Source organism: Montipora foliosa, chromosome 12 (assembly GCF_036669935.1).
Source record: "Montipora foliosa isolate CH-2021 chromosome 12, ASM3666993v2, whole genome shotgun sequence".
Classification (NCBI taxonomy): domain Eukaryota; kingdom Metazoa; phylum Cnidaria; class Anthozoa; order Scleractinia; family Acroporidae; genus Montipora; species Montipora foliosa.
Window position 1 is genome coordinate 23,552,649 of NC_090880.1, and position 15,539 is coordinate 23,568,187.

Sequence of the window (15,539 nt, forward strand, 5' to 3'; positions counted from 1 at the left end):
TCTTAAAGGTGTTAAACCAATTAAAATAATAAATTCTGGAGTGCTGAAGAGTTTTTTTTCACGAAATTTTAAAGACATCTCCAGGAAGCAGAGATGGCGCAGTGGTGAGGGCACCCATCTCTCAGCATCGATTCCCAGGAAATGGCGTCACACGTGGGTTGAGTTTGTTGGAGTTCTCTACTCTGTTCCGAGAGGTTTTTCGCCGGGTACTCCGGTTTTCCCCTCTCGTCAAAAACCAACCTACAATTTTACACAATCCAGTAAACCAATCAAAACTCAAAGTAATTACACGTAGCCGACAAAAACCGCGGGAAAATGTGCACGCGCGAGCCACGATTGGTTTTGTTTTCAGTTCTGATTGGTTGAAAAAATGGCGCGAGAAATTTGAACCCAGCACTGAGTGAGGTAATGGAAAACCAAATCAATTCACTAATTACTTTCAACAGTCAATTGACACCCGCTCTATTAGTTGTTTGATTTGATTTGATTTATGTACGTATACAGAGTCCCCAATAGGCTAGTTTCGAATTGTGCGGCAACAAAAGAACAGTGTCGCGGTTCAGGGGAATAATTAGCATATTGTTTTGTTCAAAACAAAGGAAATGCAAATTATTCCCCTGAACCTCGACTCTGTTCTTTTGTTGCTGCACAATTCGAAACGAAATAAAATTCAGTTCTTCACCACGGCCTTCTCATCTTTGTTCGCAGTAACAACAGAATTACAACTCAGGGTGCTTTGTGTATAGCTAAAGGATTGGAAGGTAATAACACGCTGGAGATTCTCAAGGTAATAACTTCTAGTTATTTGAACGCTTTATTTTTCCCTGCAATTTTGCCATTACTCTTTGGTGCAAGACAAGAACTCCGACGTTAGCATATCAGAGTTTATTTGACATTCCTTTTTTTTTTCTACAGATAGGGTGCAACCCAATCGGTAATGAAGGGGCGAAAGCCATTTTATCATCGGCGAAAAACTATGCAGATAGTGCGTTGACAGAACTACACTTAAAGGTCAGACTAAACGTCTCCATTATCATCATCATCGTCATAGTAATCGTCGTCTTGTTGTCATCATCAACGTCATCATCATCATCATCATCATCATCATCATCACCACCACGGAGAGCGTGGAGAGCGGAGGGGTTGGCGCAGTGGTAAGATCTCTGCGTTCCAACCCTAAGGTCCCAGGTTCCATTCCCGGTTCTGCCGAGACTGGAATATTTGGTGACCATCTTTGCCGCTAGAGTTCACCCAGCTTTCCATCCTTCCAAGGTCGGTGAAATGAGTACCAGCATGCATGGACTGCTTAGAAGCGGCTGCAATTTGCGCCTGTATATGCTTCCAGTCCGCTGGGGGTAAATTGATCATTGTAAAGCACCCTTGAGACGTAAGTGATAAGGGCGCTATATAAATGCACCACTTTACTTTACTTTACTTTACTTTACTTTACTTTACCACCACTACCGTCAACACCAAAAAGCAACAATGCCTTGTTCGGAATCTGCTAGAAATAAAAATGCGGCGTATTCTATTCTTCATACTCAAAAGCCACAGATGTGTCAAGATGTGTCAGTAGCTCATGGAGGGGAACCTCTATCACCGCTTATTTCTTCAGTAAAGTAAAAGAAAGTAAAGCGACCATATTTAGCGTCGATAACTCGAAACAGTAATTCAATTGACAAACCTGAGATCGACGGCGGAGCGCTCATTGTACTCCCCGGCTCTCCACCAGTGCTTCGTTTTACGGGTATTTAAAGCTAATTAAGCTACACAGAGAGGAAAGAAATAGAAACAAGGATGCGAGATCCGGGGATCGAACTCGGGACCTCTTGCACCAAGGCCGCGCACTAACCGACTGTGCCACCGTTGCTCCTTAATTAAACCCCTCCGTAAGCCAGTCAACCGTTTCCCGAGTAAATTTATTTTTAGGAACAGGTTTTTCCCGCGAAAAGTGTCAGATTTCCCTTGATGCTGAGACAGCTTTGTTTTGATTGGCTTTTTTTAACATGCAGGGGGCGTGCTGAAGCTCCCAAGGGAGGCGTTCTATAAATAAATCTACTCGGGAAGGGGTTGACTCCTGGACCAAGTATGGGAGATAAAGGTTTTCCTTGATGAGCTGCTGATAGTGTTTCGTGTTTTAAATCGGTATTGCCTCCTCTGGACTGGAATGGGTGTCCATACCGGCATAAAAAGGTAATTCATATCCCTCAATCAATTTGGAAATTTTTGGAGAGGGTGGAGTTGGGGATTGGGGGTATTTATTTATTTTGAATTCTTTTTAAAATTCGAAATAAATAAATAAATAAATAAATAAATAAATAAGCCCTCCTCCTTAAGAGGAGGTTTACCCGGTGGAGATGAATTGTTGCTGCTGTCTTCTGCACCTTTTCTTTTCGGACATCGTTACCGTCATTATCATCAACATCACCGTCAATATAATGATCACCAACAATAGACCAAATCGACTAACTCTGATCAGTGTTGTATCTAATTCAAATCTTCCGGGATTAAGATTCTTTGTGCATCGTATTTGCATGATAATGACGGTAGCATTCGTATTTAAATGATATGGAAATACCTGGAACAAAACATTTTATTCCAAAAGTGTTTGAATTGGGTACAGCATTGCGTTAGCCAATTAGGTCTATGCAGTTTCATGCGACACAATACACATAGAGATGGATACCGGTACGTATACTCGAGCTCCGATCTCTACCAACAAACCTCTTCAATTTCAAGTATACCACTCAATTCATATTGTTTTTTCTATTCTATTTTTCTTAAGTACTATTTACCATCTTGGTCTTTAATTTCTAGGACGTATATTTAGACGAAGGATTCGACCAACTGTTGGAGGAAGTGCGAGAGGTGAAACCTGACATTCAGATTATTGCCAACCTGCAACCTGGTGTTAAACATCCATTAATTTTAGTGAGGAATTATATATCAAGAAATCAGCAGCAGTGGTTGGAATATTGTCAACAGTTTGACTCCCACAGCGGACGTACAATATCAAGAAATGACTTTGTGATTTGCTTAAAGGTTTGTATGGAAAGCGTACTTTTCATTAAGAAAGGCCAGGACCCCAAATGGGGCCTGCAACTGCAATACTGGGTTTATGTCAACCTCGTTCCCAGGGCTTTTCTCCACCGAGGAGGGGGTGGGCCGACCCTCTCCTCGGCGGAGGCCCACCCTCTCCTCGGCGGAGAAAATCCCTGGGAACGAGGTTGGGTTTATGTAACGGCATTGTCACAGATCAAGCTATTTTTAGACGAAATCTTCAATAAGATTTGGCTTCCACGAATGACCATTCTCAATCCCACGGGTGATAATTTCTCATGCAAGCCTTTTGATTAGCTGGAAAGGTCTGGTTTCGTGGAAAAATCGATCTCAAAATAACTCGGTCTGTAATTTAAACGCCGTTCCTCAAATACGATATCAGGGACCTTAACAGGAGTCCATGACCCGGTGCCTACAACTCTACTGTGTTCGTGTAACGGCGTTTTCACCGACCGATTTATTTTTAGATTGAATTTCCCGCGAATGAGACTCCCACAGGAGCCCGATTACCAATTACAAGAAATTAAGCTGAAGTCATAGGGTCACCGAACCGGAACTGCCTTTGTTTTTTGACCTAATTCGCGGGAAGGGCTAGTCTAAAAATAAACCTACTTGTGAAAACACCGTTTCACAGACCGGCGCTGTATGGAAGTTGCACGCTCCAGATGGGCTCCTGACCTTAAGATCTACGACGGCGACGTCGACAACGCCACAAAACAATGATATCACTGGTTAAAAGAGCATCACTTGAATAATCATGCTGCACGTGCAGCACGCATTTTAGCGCATATTTTTGCGGCACTCTGCATGACGCCGACGTGAAATCACCACATTTGAAGTTTTGACGACAACTTGAGCATGGAACACAGAACCTTGCATTCTCTATTTCAATTTTTCACTCTGAAACCGCTCGTGCCGATTTAGTTCTATAATACTTCGCCCACATTGTACGACGTGAACGTTAAGGAATAATCACGAAAGACTTATGGTAGAGAAAAGCTATATTTTAAGGTGACGTTTTCGTTGACGTCGCCGTCGTAGATCTTAAGGTCCCTAATAGGGAGCTTTGGCAACGACGAAGGGAACGGCAACGAGGACTTCATCTCAAAACATACTATTCACCACTATTCCAAGCTTTTTAATATGACAAAAGTGTAGTAGTTCCTCACTAATGAAATCGTTATGAGCGGCGGTTAATTTAGGCTCTCTAATGAAGTTGTAAGCTCCCAGTCATGGACTCCTGAAAAGGCGAATTAAGCCATTGGTGAACCTGTCAACTGCTTGTTCAGGAAAGCCGATCTTTTAACATGTTTTCAAGGTAACAAAAAGCAAAATGACTGTGAAGTTTGACGACTTAATTTCCATCCGTTCTTGAGATACAGAGGGAATTGTGACCGTCACCCGAAAATGGCCCGTAAAGTTCCGGGACTTTCGAGAAACGGGCCTCAGGTCCACATCGCGTCCATGCCGGGCGCATTCCCACTGCTGTCTTCAAGAATTAAACCCTGAACCGTTCAGGCCAGAAGACTACAATTCGCTGGACGCAGTGATATATCCGGACATGGACATGGTGTTGAAGCATAGTTTATAATATTTTAAGCAATAAAATAGAGTCACTGTACAGTTTGATGGTGATATCTCCAGCGACTTTGAAGTGAAGAGTGGTGTAAAGCAGGGTTGCGTGTTAGCTTCCATCCTCTTCGGTATTTTCTTCTCTCTGCTCCTGAAACATGCTTTCAAGTCTTCAACTGATGGCGTCTACCTCCACTCCAGATCTGACGGTCATCTCTTTAACATCTCGAGATTTCGTGCCAAGTCAAAGACGAGGACAGTCAATATCAGAGACCTACTGTATGCTGACGATGCAGCTCTCGTCTCCCACTCAGAAGACGGACTTCAAAGGCTACTTGACAGGTTCTCCAACTCCTGTGATCAGTTTGGCCTTACAATCAGCTTTAAGAAGACCCAGGTTATGGGACAGGCTACACCAGCCCAGCCTCTTCTGAAAATTAATGGGGAAAACTCAGAAGTTGTCCATCAGTTCCAGTATCTAGGCTCTACAATGACTGACACCTTATCTATGGATGTGGAAATCAGTAAGCGCATAGCCTTGGCTTTCAGAACTCTGTCCAAACTCGCCAAGAGAGTTTGGGAAAACAAACACCTGAAAATACCCACTAAAGTCAATGTCTACAAGGCCTGTGTCATCAGCACTTTATTTTATTGCAGTGAATCTTGGACAACATATTCCACTCAAGAACGGAAGCTCCAAGCTTTTCACCTAAGATGTCTTCGTATAATTCTTGGAATTACTTGGCAAGACAAAGTGCCAAACAATGAGGTCCTCTCCAGAGCAGGGATTCCATCGATTTATACACTTCTACGTCAAAGCCGTCTACGCTGGCTAGGTCATACCCACAGGATGGCTGATGGCCGCATCCCAAAAGACCTGCTTTACGGCGAGCTCGCAACGGGGTCAAGAAGAAGAGGTCGACCTCACCTTCGCTTTAAGGATGTCTGCAAGCGTGATATGAAGGCGTGCAACATCAACACGAAGTCATGGGAAGCTTTTGCGGGCAACAGAACTATGTGGAAACAAGTTGTTTCACAAGGTCTGGAAAGTGGGGAGAAGGCAGTTCGTACTGCATATGATAGAGCCAGAGCAAAAAGAGCAGCCAGACAGCAAGCTTGTTCTACCTCACAGCAGCCCTCGGTCCTTGTTTGTCAGTTTTGCAGCAGAAGCTGCTCTTCCAGAATTGGTCTCTTTAGCCATTCAAGACGATGCTCCTCATCCAAATCACAGGGTGCTACTCCATAGTCTTATAGACTGAAGGATGCCACACACAAGCAATATTTTCATGATCGTTTTATTGTATGCAAAGTACTCTATGCACGGTGCTAAGAACTTAGGTAAGAAATTGAAACGTGCAAACCAAATTATGTGTCGCAAACAACCTCCGGTCCCTCGCACTTAATTTAAGTAACTTTCCCACGAGAAAATGCTTTAGGCGACAGCCGGATTTCCACCGATGTTGTTGGAGACACGAGGACCGTCTTAGCGGCTCTTTCTTAGCGGCTCTGACCATGTCAGTTATCTTAACGTAATTATCTGTAGTGTTAGTTTTCACGCGGTTAGTCCGCATAGGTTAGCATAAAGTTAGGGACCGCGGAATCAGCTTATCCAACAATTCAACTCGAATTTTGCTTGGCTGAAGTATGCACCGCAAGTATTTACCACAAGCTTTTCCGTCTTTGTTGAAAGTGTTAGGATCACGTTCGTTTAACTTTGCAAGCTCTTTGACCAATCATAGCTAAGCAAGAGCATATATAAACGCCAGTTTTTAAAGAGAGCGAGAGAGAGTTGGCTGCCGGCAACGCCAGAGTACCGAAATTCCATGCAAGAATAAAGAATTTAAAACGCTGCAGCTGTGTGTGCAAAATCTGTCCCGCAACAATGGTTTTGTGGAGCCCAAAGCAAGTTGAGAAACCGTCTCGGGTCGGATAGTATTCCAGTTGAGCAATAGGATTACTCTCGCACCAGAATAAGAAATGTTCAGTGAGAGAGAGAGTAATGCAAAAAAATTGTGAATTTCGTTGCTTGGTTGTTCTCCAACTGAAAAAACGAAAAATATTAGGGAAGTAGGGGGAGGTTTATAGTGGGTACCTGCTTTGGTCTGCAAATCCGGATGTTCAAATCTAGCACAAAATCGGAAAACTGGCTTCCTGGCGGCTTTATTTACCTGTAAGGTTCTTAATTAAGAAAATCCGGGATGGCGCAGTGGTGAGATCACTCGCCTCCCACTAATGTGGCCCGGGTTCGATTCCCGGACTCGGCGTCATATGTGGGTTGAGTTTGTTGGTTCTCTACTCTGCACCGAGAGGTTTTCTCCGGGCACTCCGGTTTCCCCTCTCATTTCAGTTTACAGTGTCCCCGATTAGCGCTCCAGCGCTAGAACGACTAGGCACTTAAATAAAGTTCCTTTCCTTTCCTTTCCTTTCCTTTCCAGAACGAATATTGAGTTCGATTAAAACGTAAAATCCCGATTTCATTATCCGGCGAAACCGGCCCGGCCTCGGTTGTTCAAATGGTGGATAACGCTATGCACCAGATAAATCACTATCCAGGGGATAAACACAAGCAAAAGTGGATGGTGCTATCCACCCTTCGAGCAACTGCGGCCTGATCTTGGTTTCTTTAGCACCTTCTCTCTCCAATGTTTTTAATTCATTACCCTCTGCTGCAAGGAACTCTGTATTTTTTTAGTGATTTTAGAAGTGAGGAAGTATCTGATAAATAGGGCAAATGCACGTTTGATTTCTTGATTTGTCTATATTTTTGTTTATTTATATACCTTTGCTGTAGCGTCTTTAACATTATACATTATTAATATCACTATGGTCATTACTATTATTGTTGTAAATTTTTCATTGTTATTAAATGTTATTGTTGTAAATTTTACAGATGAAGAGCCACCTTTCAGTGGAAACACTGAAACACTCATTATTATTATTATTATTATTATTATTATTATTATTATTATTATTATTATTATTATTATTATTATTACTTCCTGTTAACAGAGAAACAGTCACAAGCTAAATTGCAGAATTTGCCAATGAATGGTGTGTATTGTTATATGCCTCGTTCTTCAAACGGTGCCACTGCAAGAATACCATGGCGGCCGACTGTATTCTGCAGTTCCCAGTCACAAACCATACATTGTTTTGTAGGATTTTAAGATGATGATTTTTTACTCAATTTTTTGCCATTCTTCGCAGAATGCTGGTATTGAATTTAAGTTGGAACAAACAGCCCGATTGCTTACAAGGCTCGATCCATGGAATCATGGTTTTATAAATTACACGTAAGTACCATGAAGTACGGGAAAACGATGAAACAGCTACGGCTTGGAAATAGCTGACATCATGGAGAAAGAAGGCTGGGGGGAATAGCAAACTCTTTTACACCAACAGTAGTATAGAGCTTAGTATTCCGCGGGATAAACCCCAAATGAGGTAAGACAGTAGCTCCGAGCGACAACTGCGGGAGAAGCTCGTAGCCCCCATATTTACCTGATGTGGCGTCGGCCCCTGTTGACTACTGGGTATCATGCTCTATAATACTTTGTGTTTAAAGTAGTCAATTATGAGGTCGATTACGATTTTCTCCATTCTTTGCAGAAGTAAGATGCTAGGATATCGAGAATTATCCCCAGAGGATGCAGAGAGTTAATGGAGATTGAACGACTATCGTAGGCAAAACAATCATGACTGAGATGTTTGAAATTCTTTTTTTTTTTCCTATTTGTTTGTACAAAATGAGAAATATACAACATTAAAATATAAAGAAGTTTACTTTGTCGGAGATCATGCCCGGCTGCGCTGTGTGCCGTGCTGTCTTTATTTAAAAGAAGCAGTTGATTTTAAAGCTTTTGTTTTGATGAACATACTCTTTTATAACGATTTCCAATAAACACAAACAATACAGTTATTGCACCTTAATACAAGATCTCTTTGATTTATACCGAAGTAAAATGTTCCTAGAGAACAGGAACTCTCAAACAGGTCATTGGTTGGCCACTTTGAAAGAACCCTTTCTCAGACTTCGTTACTCTTAAAATTTACGCCCTCGAATTATTTTACTAAGTAAATAGACACATCATCTCTTGATATTCAAAGGTTTCTGACTTACGAAAGACCATACTTAATAACCAATAAAGAGTTGTTTACAAAAAAACTCCATACTAATCTGGCCCCCTGGGGGTCGTTTTGTCAACACGAATCTCGAGAATTTAACGGAGCGCTCCTAGAATATTTGCATAGCAAGGACTGACGGGATTTTCAGTTATTTTGGTGACAAAAACTTCTGTGCATCATAGCTTCGATTTTTGTAAAAGATTTGATCAGCTAAGGTTTCTGTTTCGACAAATCATGGCATTTGCAGCGATTTACGATAACTGGCAAACAGAAAAGAGAAGCATTCGCGAGAGGGCCGCGCAATTGATAAATAACTCACTCATGAGCGATGTCAAGTTCGTAATCACAGATTCAAGCTCCATGGACAAGAAAGACAAGGGCACTATACACGCTCATAAGTTTCTTCTGTCGCTTGGAAGCCCGGTTTTTCGCGCCATGTTCTACAGCAGTATGGCTGACACCAGAGAAGAGATCCCACTCGACGACTGCGACCCGCGAAGTTTTCTAGAGTTGCTGCGGTATTTATACTCGGATGAACTGCACTTGACCTCTGGAAACGTTTTCGAGTTGTTGTACTTGTCAAAGAAGTACTTAGTGCCGTTTCTGACCGAGAGTTGCTGCCAATTCCTGGAGACGGAGTTGAGAGAGAACAATGTGTTCAGGATCTTGGAGCATGCAAGATTGTTCTCCGAAACTCATCTTGAACAGCAGTGTTGGAAACTCCTCGACGCGAAAACGAGTGCCTGCCTACACACCGAGGGTCTTCTTTGGATCAGCCATGCCACACTCTCGTCTCTTTTCAAGAGAGATTCGCTGACCCTTGTGGATGGGGAATGTGCTGTTTTTAATGCTGCAATGCGCTGGGCATCTGCCAATTGCAAAGCTCGAGGATTTGAGTCTACTGGGGAAAAGATAAGAAGAGTGCTGAACAACGCAATACACTTGATCCGGTTTCCTATAATCCCGCCTCGACTGTTCAGTGAAATCGTAGTTCCTACAGGAATACTTACAGAGGAAGAGATATCTCAAGTTTACTTATTTCATAAACAAGGCGCTGTGGCTAATCCTGAGATGAAGTTCTCGTGTATTCCTCGCGGACCGCTGTTGCAGTTCCAAAACTCACATATCGAGTTGTCTCGCTGTTATAGATACCGAGAAAATCATATATTTCCAAGTTCAGAAAGTTTCACTTCTGTGTCGGAAAACCTCAAGTTTTTAACCAGCAGAGATGTGTACTTTGCAGGGGTTCGTCTTTACGCGCATAAAGACGTGGGAAAGTCCTTCTTGGTGCAGCTCAGAGTTTACAGATGCCGAGGGTTGAAAGAGGAAGTTGCTAACATGCGGGGAACATTCACAGTAGGAATTCTCCCTCGGGAGCTGGCCAATAGAGTTGGATTTGATGTACTTGTTCCAAAACCCTTTCTTGTTTCCAGAGAAACTCAATTCAATGTCAAGATCAATATAGTGGGAACAAACGAGGCACGCGCTTCTCCAAACAGAGGAGTACCAATGAAGTTTGTCAAATGCGATGGAATCGACTTTAAGTTTGAGGGCCAATCGAGGCAAGTACTAGAGGTTTTGTTTTACTCCTTAGATTGACCCTATAATGTTCTCAAATCTGTGACTGAGAAATGACTTGGAAATTAATCATAACGTTCGAGAAGAAGTGACCTCTTCGTATTTCGATTAATATTAGATTTTCGTCAAGCGACGCGAATCGAGCACACGCAATCAAGCAAGTGTTTTTGAACTTTCGTACGGCGTGATAGATAGATAGACTGTGTTTATTAAGAAAAATATTGCAGTTAAAAAAACTGAATAATAACGTCTTAATAATAACGTCTTTATTAAAAGCATCCGATAAAATTACATATCTGATGTAACAATAAAAATTACAATGATTAAGATGAATAAAAAAGGTTAAATTGATTAAAAATACATATGGGGTATTTACACAGCTAGATTATATTTAAAAATTAATCTATTAAAAAAGCTATCTTTAAAACGTTCAGTGTTAATGCAGGGCCTGACGATGGAGTTCCTTCGAAGGTTTACAGTATGATCTTTGTACCTTGGGAGCAAGCTTTTTAATGGATGATAATCGCCTTTGAGGCTACAAAAAAGGCGTCTGTCGCTTTTCTCCAAAAGTTCATATATGTTGTAATTGGCCGACGTATAACGCCTTTTGTAGCATCTCTGTAGAAACCTTTGTATAACAGTAAGATCGGAAACACTTGCAGCATAAACCGAAAGACCGTATAATAACTTAGGGATCACAACTGAATTAAAGAAGTGGTCTATTTCATCTTGTGTATATCCTTCTTTAAGTAGGCTTCTGATAACAAATAAACACTTGTTGGCTTCTTGGAGCTTGGCCTTGACATGCAAGCCAAATTTACAATTACCTTGAATTGTGACGCCTAATAAAGAAATATTATTATATTGTTTGATATTGTGAGACATTGGGTAGACTGTAGAATTGCCTCTCTTACGCATGATTGTCTCCTTACATTTACTAGTGTTACAATGCATGTCATTTGCAACAGTCCAATTGATAAACTTGGACAAGGCAATGTCAGATATATCCGGGGAATCCTTAGTAATCGTGACTAAGACAGTTGAATCATCTGCATACTTAAACAAGGATATATCTTTGTACCCATCTATCTCTAGGTCATTCAAAAATATGTTGAAAAGATATGGGCCACTGACACTTCCCTGTATTGTTCCCTTGTTAACAATTTTCCACTGGCATGTCAAGTTATTAAAAATCACCCTTTGTCTTCTGCCATCTAGAAAGTTGGCATACCAGTTAACAATGAATAAATCAAGTGGACTATGTTTCAGCTTTTCAACTAGGAGATTGCGTTTAACGTTATCAAAGGCTTTAGAGAAATCCATCGTGAACATTCTCACCGCTAAGGTGTCCCGTTTATCCAATGCCGCAAGAAATGTGTGCTGCATTTTCAATAGAGCGTTTACACAACTTCCACCTGAACGGTACGCAAATTGAGAATTATTCAGATATTCCTCCAGGCACCTCTTGTTAAAAATATTATACACTGTTCTTTCAAACGTTCTGGCAATAACTGGAATAACATTGATTCCTCTAAAGTCTGCATATTGGACTGGTGTCTCGACTTTTGGGAGTGGATTGATGCTGGCCTCCTTCCAACGACTTGGCCAGATCTGCCGAGCAAGAGATAAGTTCCATAAATTCTCGATCACTAGGGTAAATATCTCAGCATAGTCCCTCCATATCCAGAAAGGAATCCCATCAGGTCCTGTGGCAGTACGCTTTATTCGCGATAAGGCGAGAAACACTTGAAATGTAGATAGTTGTGGAGCAGGGGTGTTCACATCAATCTCGGCAAGAACTGGTTTACAATATTCCCTATCAAAACAAATATCGCCGAAATAATCATTTAAACCAATGATGAAATCTTTGTCTGGATCGGAGCTGCACTTGTCTTTACGCATGGACAGTCGATCAACTTTCCTCCACCAGGCTCGCGATTCAAGTTTCCCAGACGCTATAACTCGACGATTTGCAGCTATTAATCGTCCTATCTTCTCCGTCAGTTCAGTTAGATCTCTACCGCCGCCTTTTCTAGATCTCGTTTTTTTCTTCTTCGAGAGCGATTTCACTAAGGGACCCATCCACGGAGGGTCTCTAGAAGACATTCGAATCGATTTGCTTGGAAAACATTCATTCATTAATTTCTCTAAAGTAGAGTGAAGCGAGTTCACCGCAATATCGAGGTCAGAGTTATCATTAACGTGATTCCAGTCTTGTTCGAGAAGCTTATGATAAAACATGATTTTGCGATACTCTCGGTAATCACGCATTGTGCAACTAAATCTCAAGGGCTTTAGTCTCACACCTGCTGGCAAAATTACGCCTTTATGGTCTGTTTTCATTTGGGCGACAATAGGATAACACCTAGAAAAGAGAGCTTCATTGTTAGTCAAGCAACTAGTCAATTTCCGGGGTGCAGGGATGGCGCAGTGGTGAGAGCACTCGCCTCCCACCAATGTGGCCCGGGTTCGATTCCCGGACTCGGCGTCATATGTGGGTTGAGTTTGTTGGTTCTCTACTCTGCACCGAGAGGTTTTCTCCGGGCACTCCGGTTTCCCCTCTCCTCAAAAACCAATATTTGACTTGATTTACTTTCATTGTTCATTTCAGTTTACAGTGTCCCCAATTAGCGCTCCAGCGCTAGAACGACTAGACACTTAAATAAAGTTCCTTTTTTCCAAAACAGAATTGCCTTGAGTTGGAAAGTCAACCAGCGCTTTTAAACCAGATAAATTCGAAAGCTTTTCCAAGTCAAGCCGGTTGAGATCTCCTCCACATAGCACTAGTCCACTCGGATGACACTCGAGAAACTACTCTACAATGTCCGTGGTATACTCAATTAGGTCGTCTGCCTGGTATTTAGATCTAGGTGGATGATAAATACCACACATTAGCAGATGATGGCCCGATGGTAATTCAATTTCCAGACTGATGAACTCAAACAACTCTGATCTTGAAACCGATTTCACTTTTACATTTTTCCTCACATAAATCGCTACGCCGCCCTTCTCCCGCTTGTCATTGTCGAACCAGTTTCGATCCCTTCTGTGAGTGGTTTAATTGGATATAGCAACAACCGAGTCCGGCACAATCCTTTTTAAATGTGTTTCGGAAACAACGCAAATGTCGATATCATTCGCAAACAGATCAGCCTCAAGTGCCAAATTGGCTTTAATTCCATTCCGTGTCTTAGTCAAGCTGCAGATATTTAAAAACATGCATTTAGGGACCGCATATTTTTCTTCGATGATGGGATTAGTGCTGGAGATCTTGATTTGAGAACATTTAATTCTTGTTAAGTTGTTGTGATTACATCCGCGGCTTATCGACGTGTGCCTCTCTACTGGGCGTTTGGTAACCAAAACAGGAATAGCATGCGCCTCTTTACAAGTAAGAAATATAAGAAATGATTTATAAACACTACTATTATAAAATTACAAAGCGACCACTCCTAGAAATTACTTAAATGCTTCCCTCGCACTCTTCACGATGAACGAATTTCCAAATCTATTTGTCTTTACAAGAGGTGTGGCAAACCTCCTCTGCCTTCTCAGCTCATATGAGATAGAAACTCAGGGAGGCAGGAGGCTTGTAATCTTACTACGTGGGTCATTAACAATAGACTTCAACAGGTGTTCTGTTAAATTTTCCTGGTGGGCCCTGATGGACTCAAGCCCTGCTTACTGAAGGGCGTCCGAGTAGTGCACCCTGGAAAAAATGGATGATAGGACCCTCCTTTGCACTCTTTCGAGCTCGACTTGTAGATACTTTGGTAGACTGTAATGAAAAACAGGACAAGCGTAATCTAGCATGAAGACCTAATACATGCGCAAAAATATGTTACAAGATCTGAAGTAGGAACATGCGCACGCTTAAGTTGAATAAGAACGTACAGTTTCTTAGACGCTTTTTTAACAAGTTCTTCTATATGGTCGTTCCACGTTACCGTACCATTGATTGTCAAGCCGAGTAGCTTAGTGCTCTGTATGGATTTGATAGGAGAAAGTGCTATCAAAGATGGTATCTTTCAGAGTTTCATTTTAAGCCTGCTTTTCATGTGAAACTAGTCACAAGCGCAAGCAAAAGGCTACGAGGACCACAAACCATAAACGTGAAACAGGCACAAAAAAATCGGACTCGTACGCTTGAGCAAGAACGTGGAAGGAAACTCTTGAACGTTGCTTTAAAGTGATTCCTTAGTAATATAGAAGCTGTCGTAAGATTTTCTTTCAATTTTTCTCGATTTTTCCCTACATTATGGTGACTCGAAATGTGCAATTAAAAAAATAGGTCACCAAGCTTGTTTGGGAGATATAACTTGCTCAAGTTACTCATTTAATCATTGCGACTTCATCTATCAAGGACAAGTTTGTTCCATCGGTTCACGCTACGTTTTGAGGGAACAGGTAACACAGCTTTGATGTAATTCTTGAAATAACAAAACAGGTGTATTGTATTGTTCAAAAGGAGTAATTTAATGTTTGTTTTATAGCACAGGCACACGTCTTGAAAAGGCACTGACTACAAATATTCCTCGGGTGGGTGATCTCGAGGAGACCATTTTGTGTCCACGAGTGATGGCTACGAATACCTTTTTGCCTGTAACTTTTTTTTCTGACGTAAATTTTGTAAAAATTTTTGCAACACAAGTAGGAGGAGTAAGATAATGAAATTATGCCAAAAAAAGGATAGGTCACCAACCTCGTTTAGGAGAGAACAGAAAGCAAACCAAGCTCGAACCCTCGACAGCACGTCTCCCCGATAGCGCGGTTTCACTTTCACTCAGGGACTGAAATGACACTTTAGCATCATCAAGGCTATCACTCGACTCTTTTTTTTGTGAGAGTCTAAAAAGTTTCCCGTTTTGTCCTTTACTGCTGTGCTCTGAAAACGGCCATTCTTCTTTCTAGCGAGCTTTCCCGCACGAAAGTTCGCCATTTTGAAATGTTTTTGCCCCCACGTTCGATATATCAATATTCACACATGGCTACGAGTCTCTATGGTTAAATTTAAACACTGTTTTGTTTAGAAATATTCGTTGAGACCATTCGACCATAAAGCCTCGTAGCTATGCCTGAATACGAACGTGGCCTACGCTGTGTTATGCGCAGAACAGGATGCGCAGTGCAATACTAGGGAATCACCTTACGCTTAATCTGACTTCACACTCGCTCATGACCCCAGTAAAATAAACAAAAGCGTG

At 41.7% G+C, this 15,539-nt stretch overlaps 2 protein-coding genes across 2 annotated transcripts in view; both read left to right on the plus strand.

Moving 5' to 3' along the window:
• Window positions 1-8,556, plus strand: part of LOC137979672 (leucine-rich repeat-containing protein 74B-like) — a 21,738-nt gene extending 13,182 nt beyond the window's left edge. The window contains exons 9-13 of the mRNA XM_068826984.1: window positions 709-787; window positions 916-1,011; window positions 2,818-3,042; window positions 7,840-7,925; window positions 8,242-8,556. Of these exons, the coding sequence (XP_068683085.1) occupies window positions 709-787; window positions 916-1,011; window positions 2,818-3,042; window positions 7,840-7,925; window positions 8,242-8,293 (538 nt within the window). The 3' untranslated portion in view covers window positions 8,294-8,556. The remainder of the gene's footprint in view (window positions 1-708; window positions 788-915; window positions 1,012-2,817; window positions 3,043-7,839; window positions 7,926-8,241) is intronic.
• Window positions 8,557-8,901: 345 nt separating this feature from the next.
• On the plus strand, window positions 8,902-10,365 carry LOC137979673 (BTB/POZ domain-containing protein 6-B-like). The gene has a single exon (XM_068826985.1). The coding sequence runs from the start codon at window positions 8,992-8,994 to the stop codon at window positions 10,354-10,356; it is 1,365 nt and encodes a 454-aa protein (XP_068683086.1). The 5' UTR covers window positions 8,902-8,991; the 3' UTR covers window positions 10,357-10,365.
• Window positions 10,366-15,539: the final 5,174 nt, after the last annotated feature.

Excerpts from the sequence above, each read along its gene's own strand:
- LOC137979673 (XM_068826985.1), top strand. The coding sequence starts at position 8,992 with ATGGCATTTGCAGCGATTTACGATAACTGGCAAACAGAAAAGAGAAGC.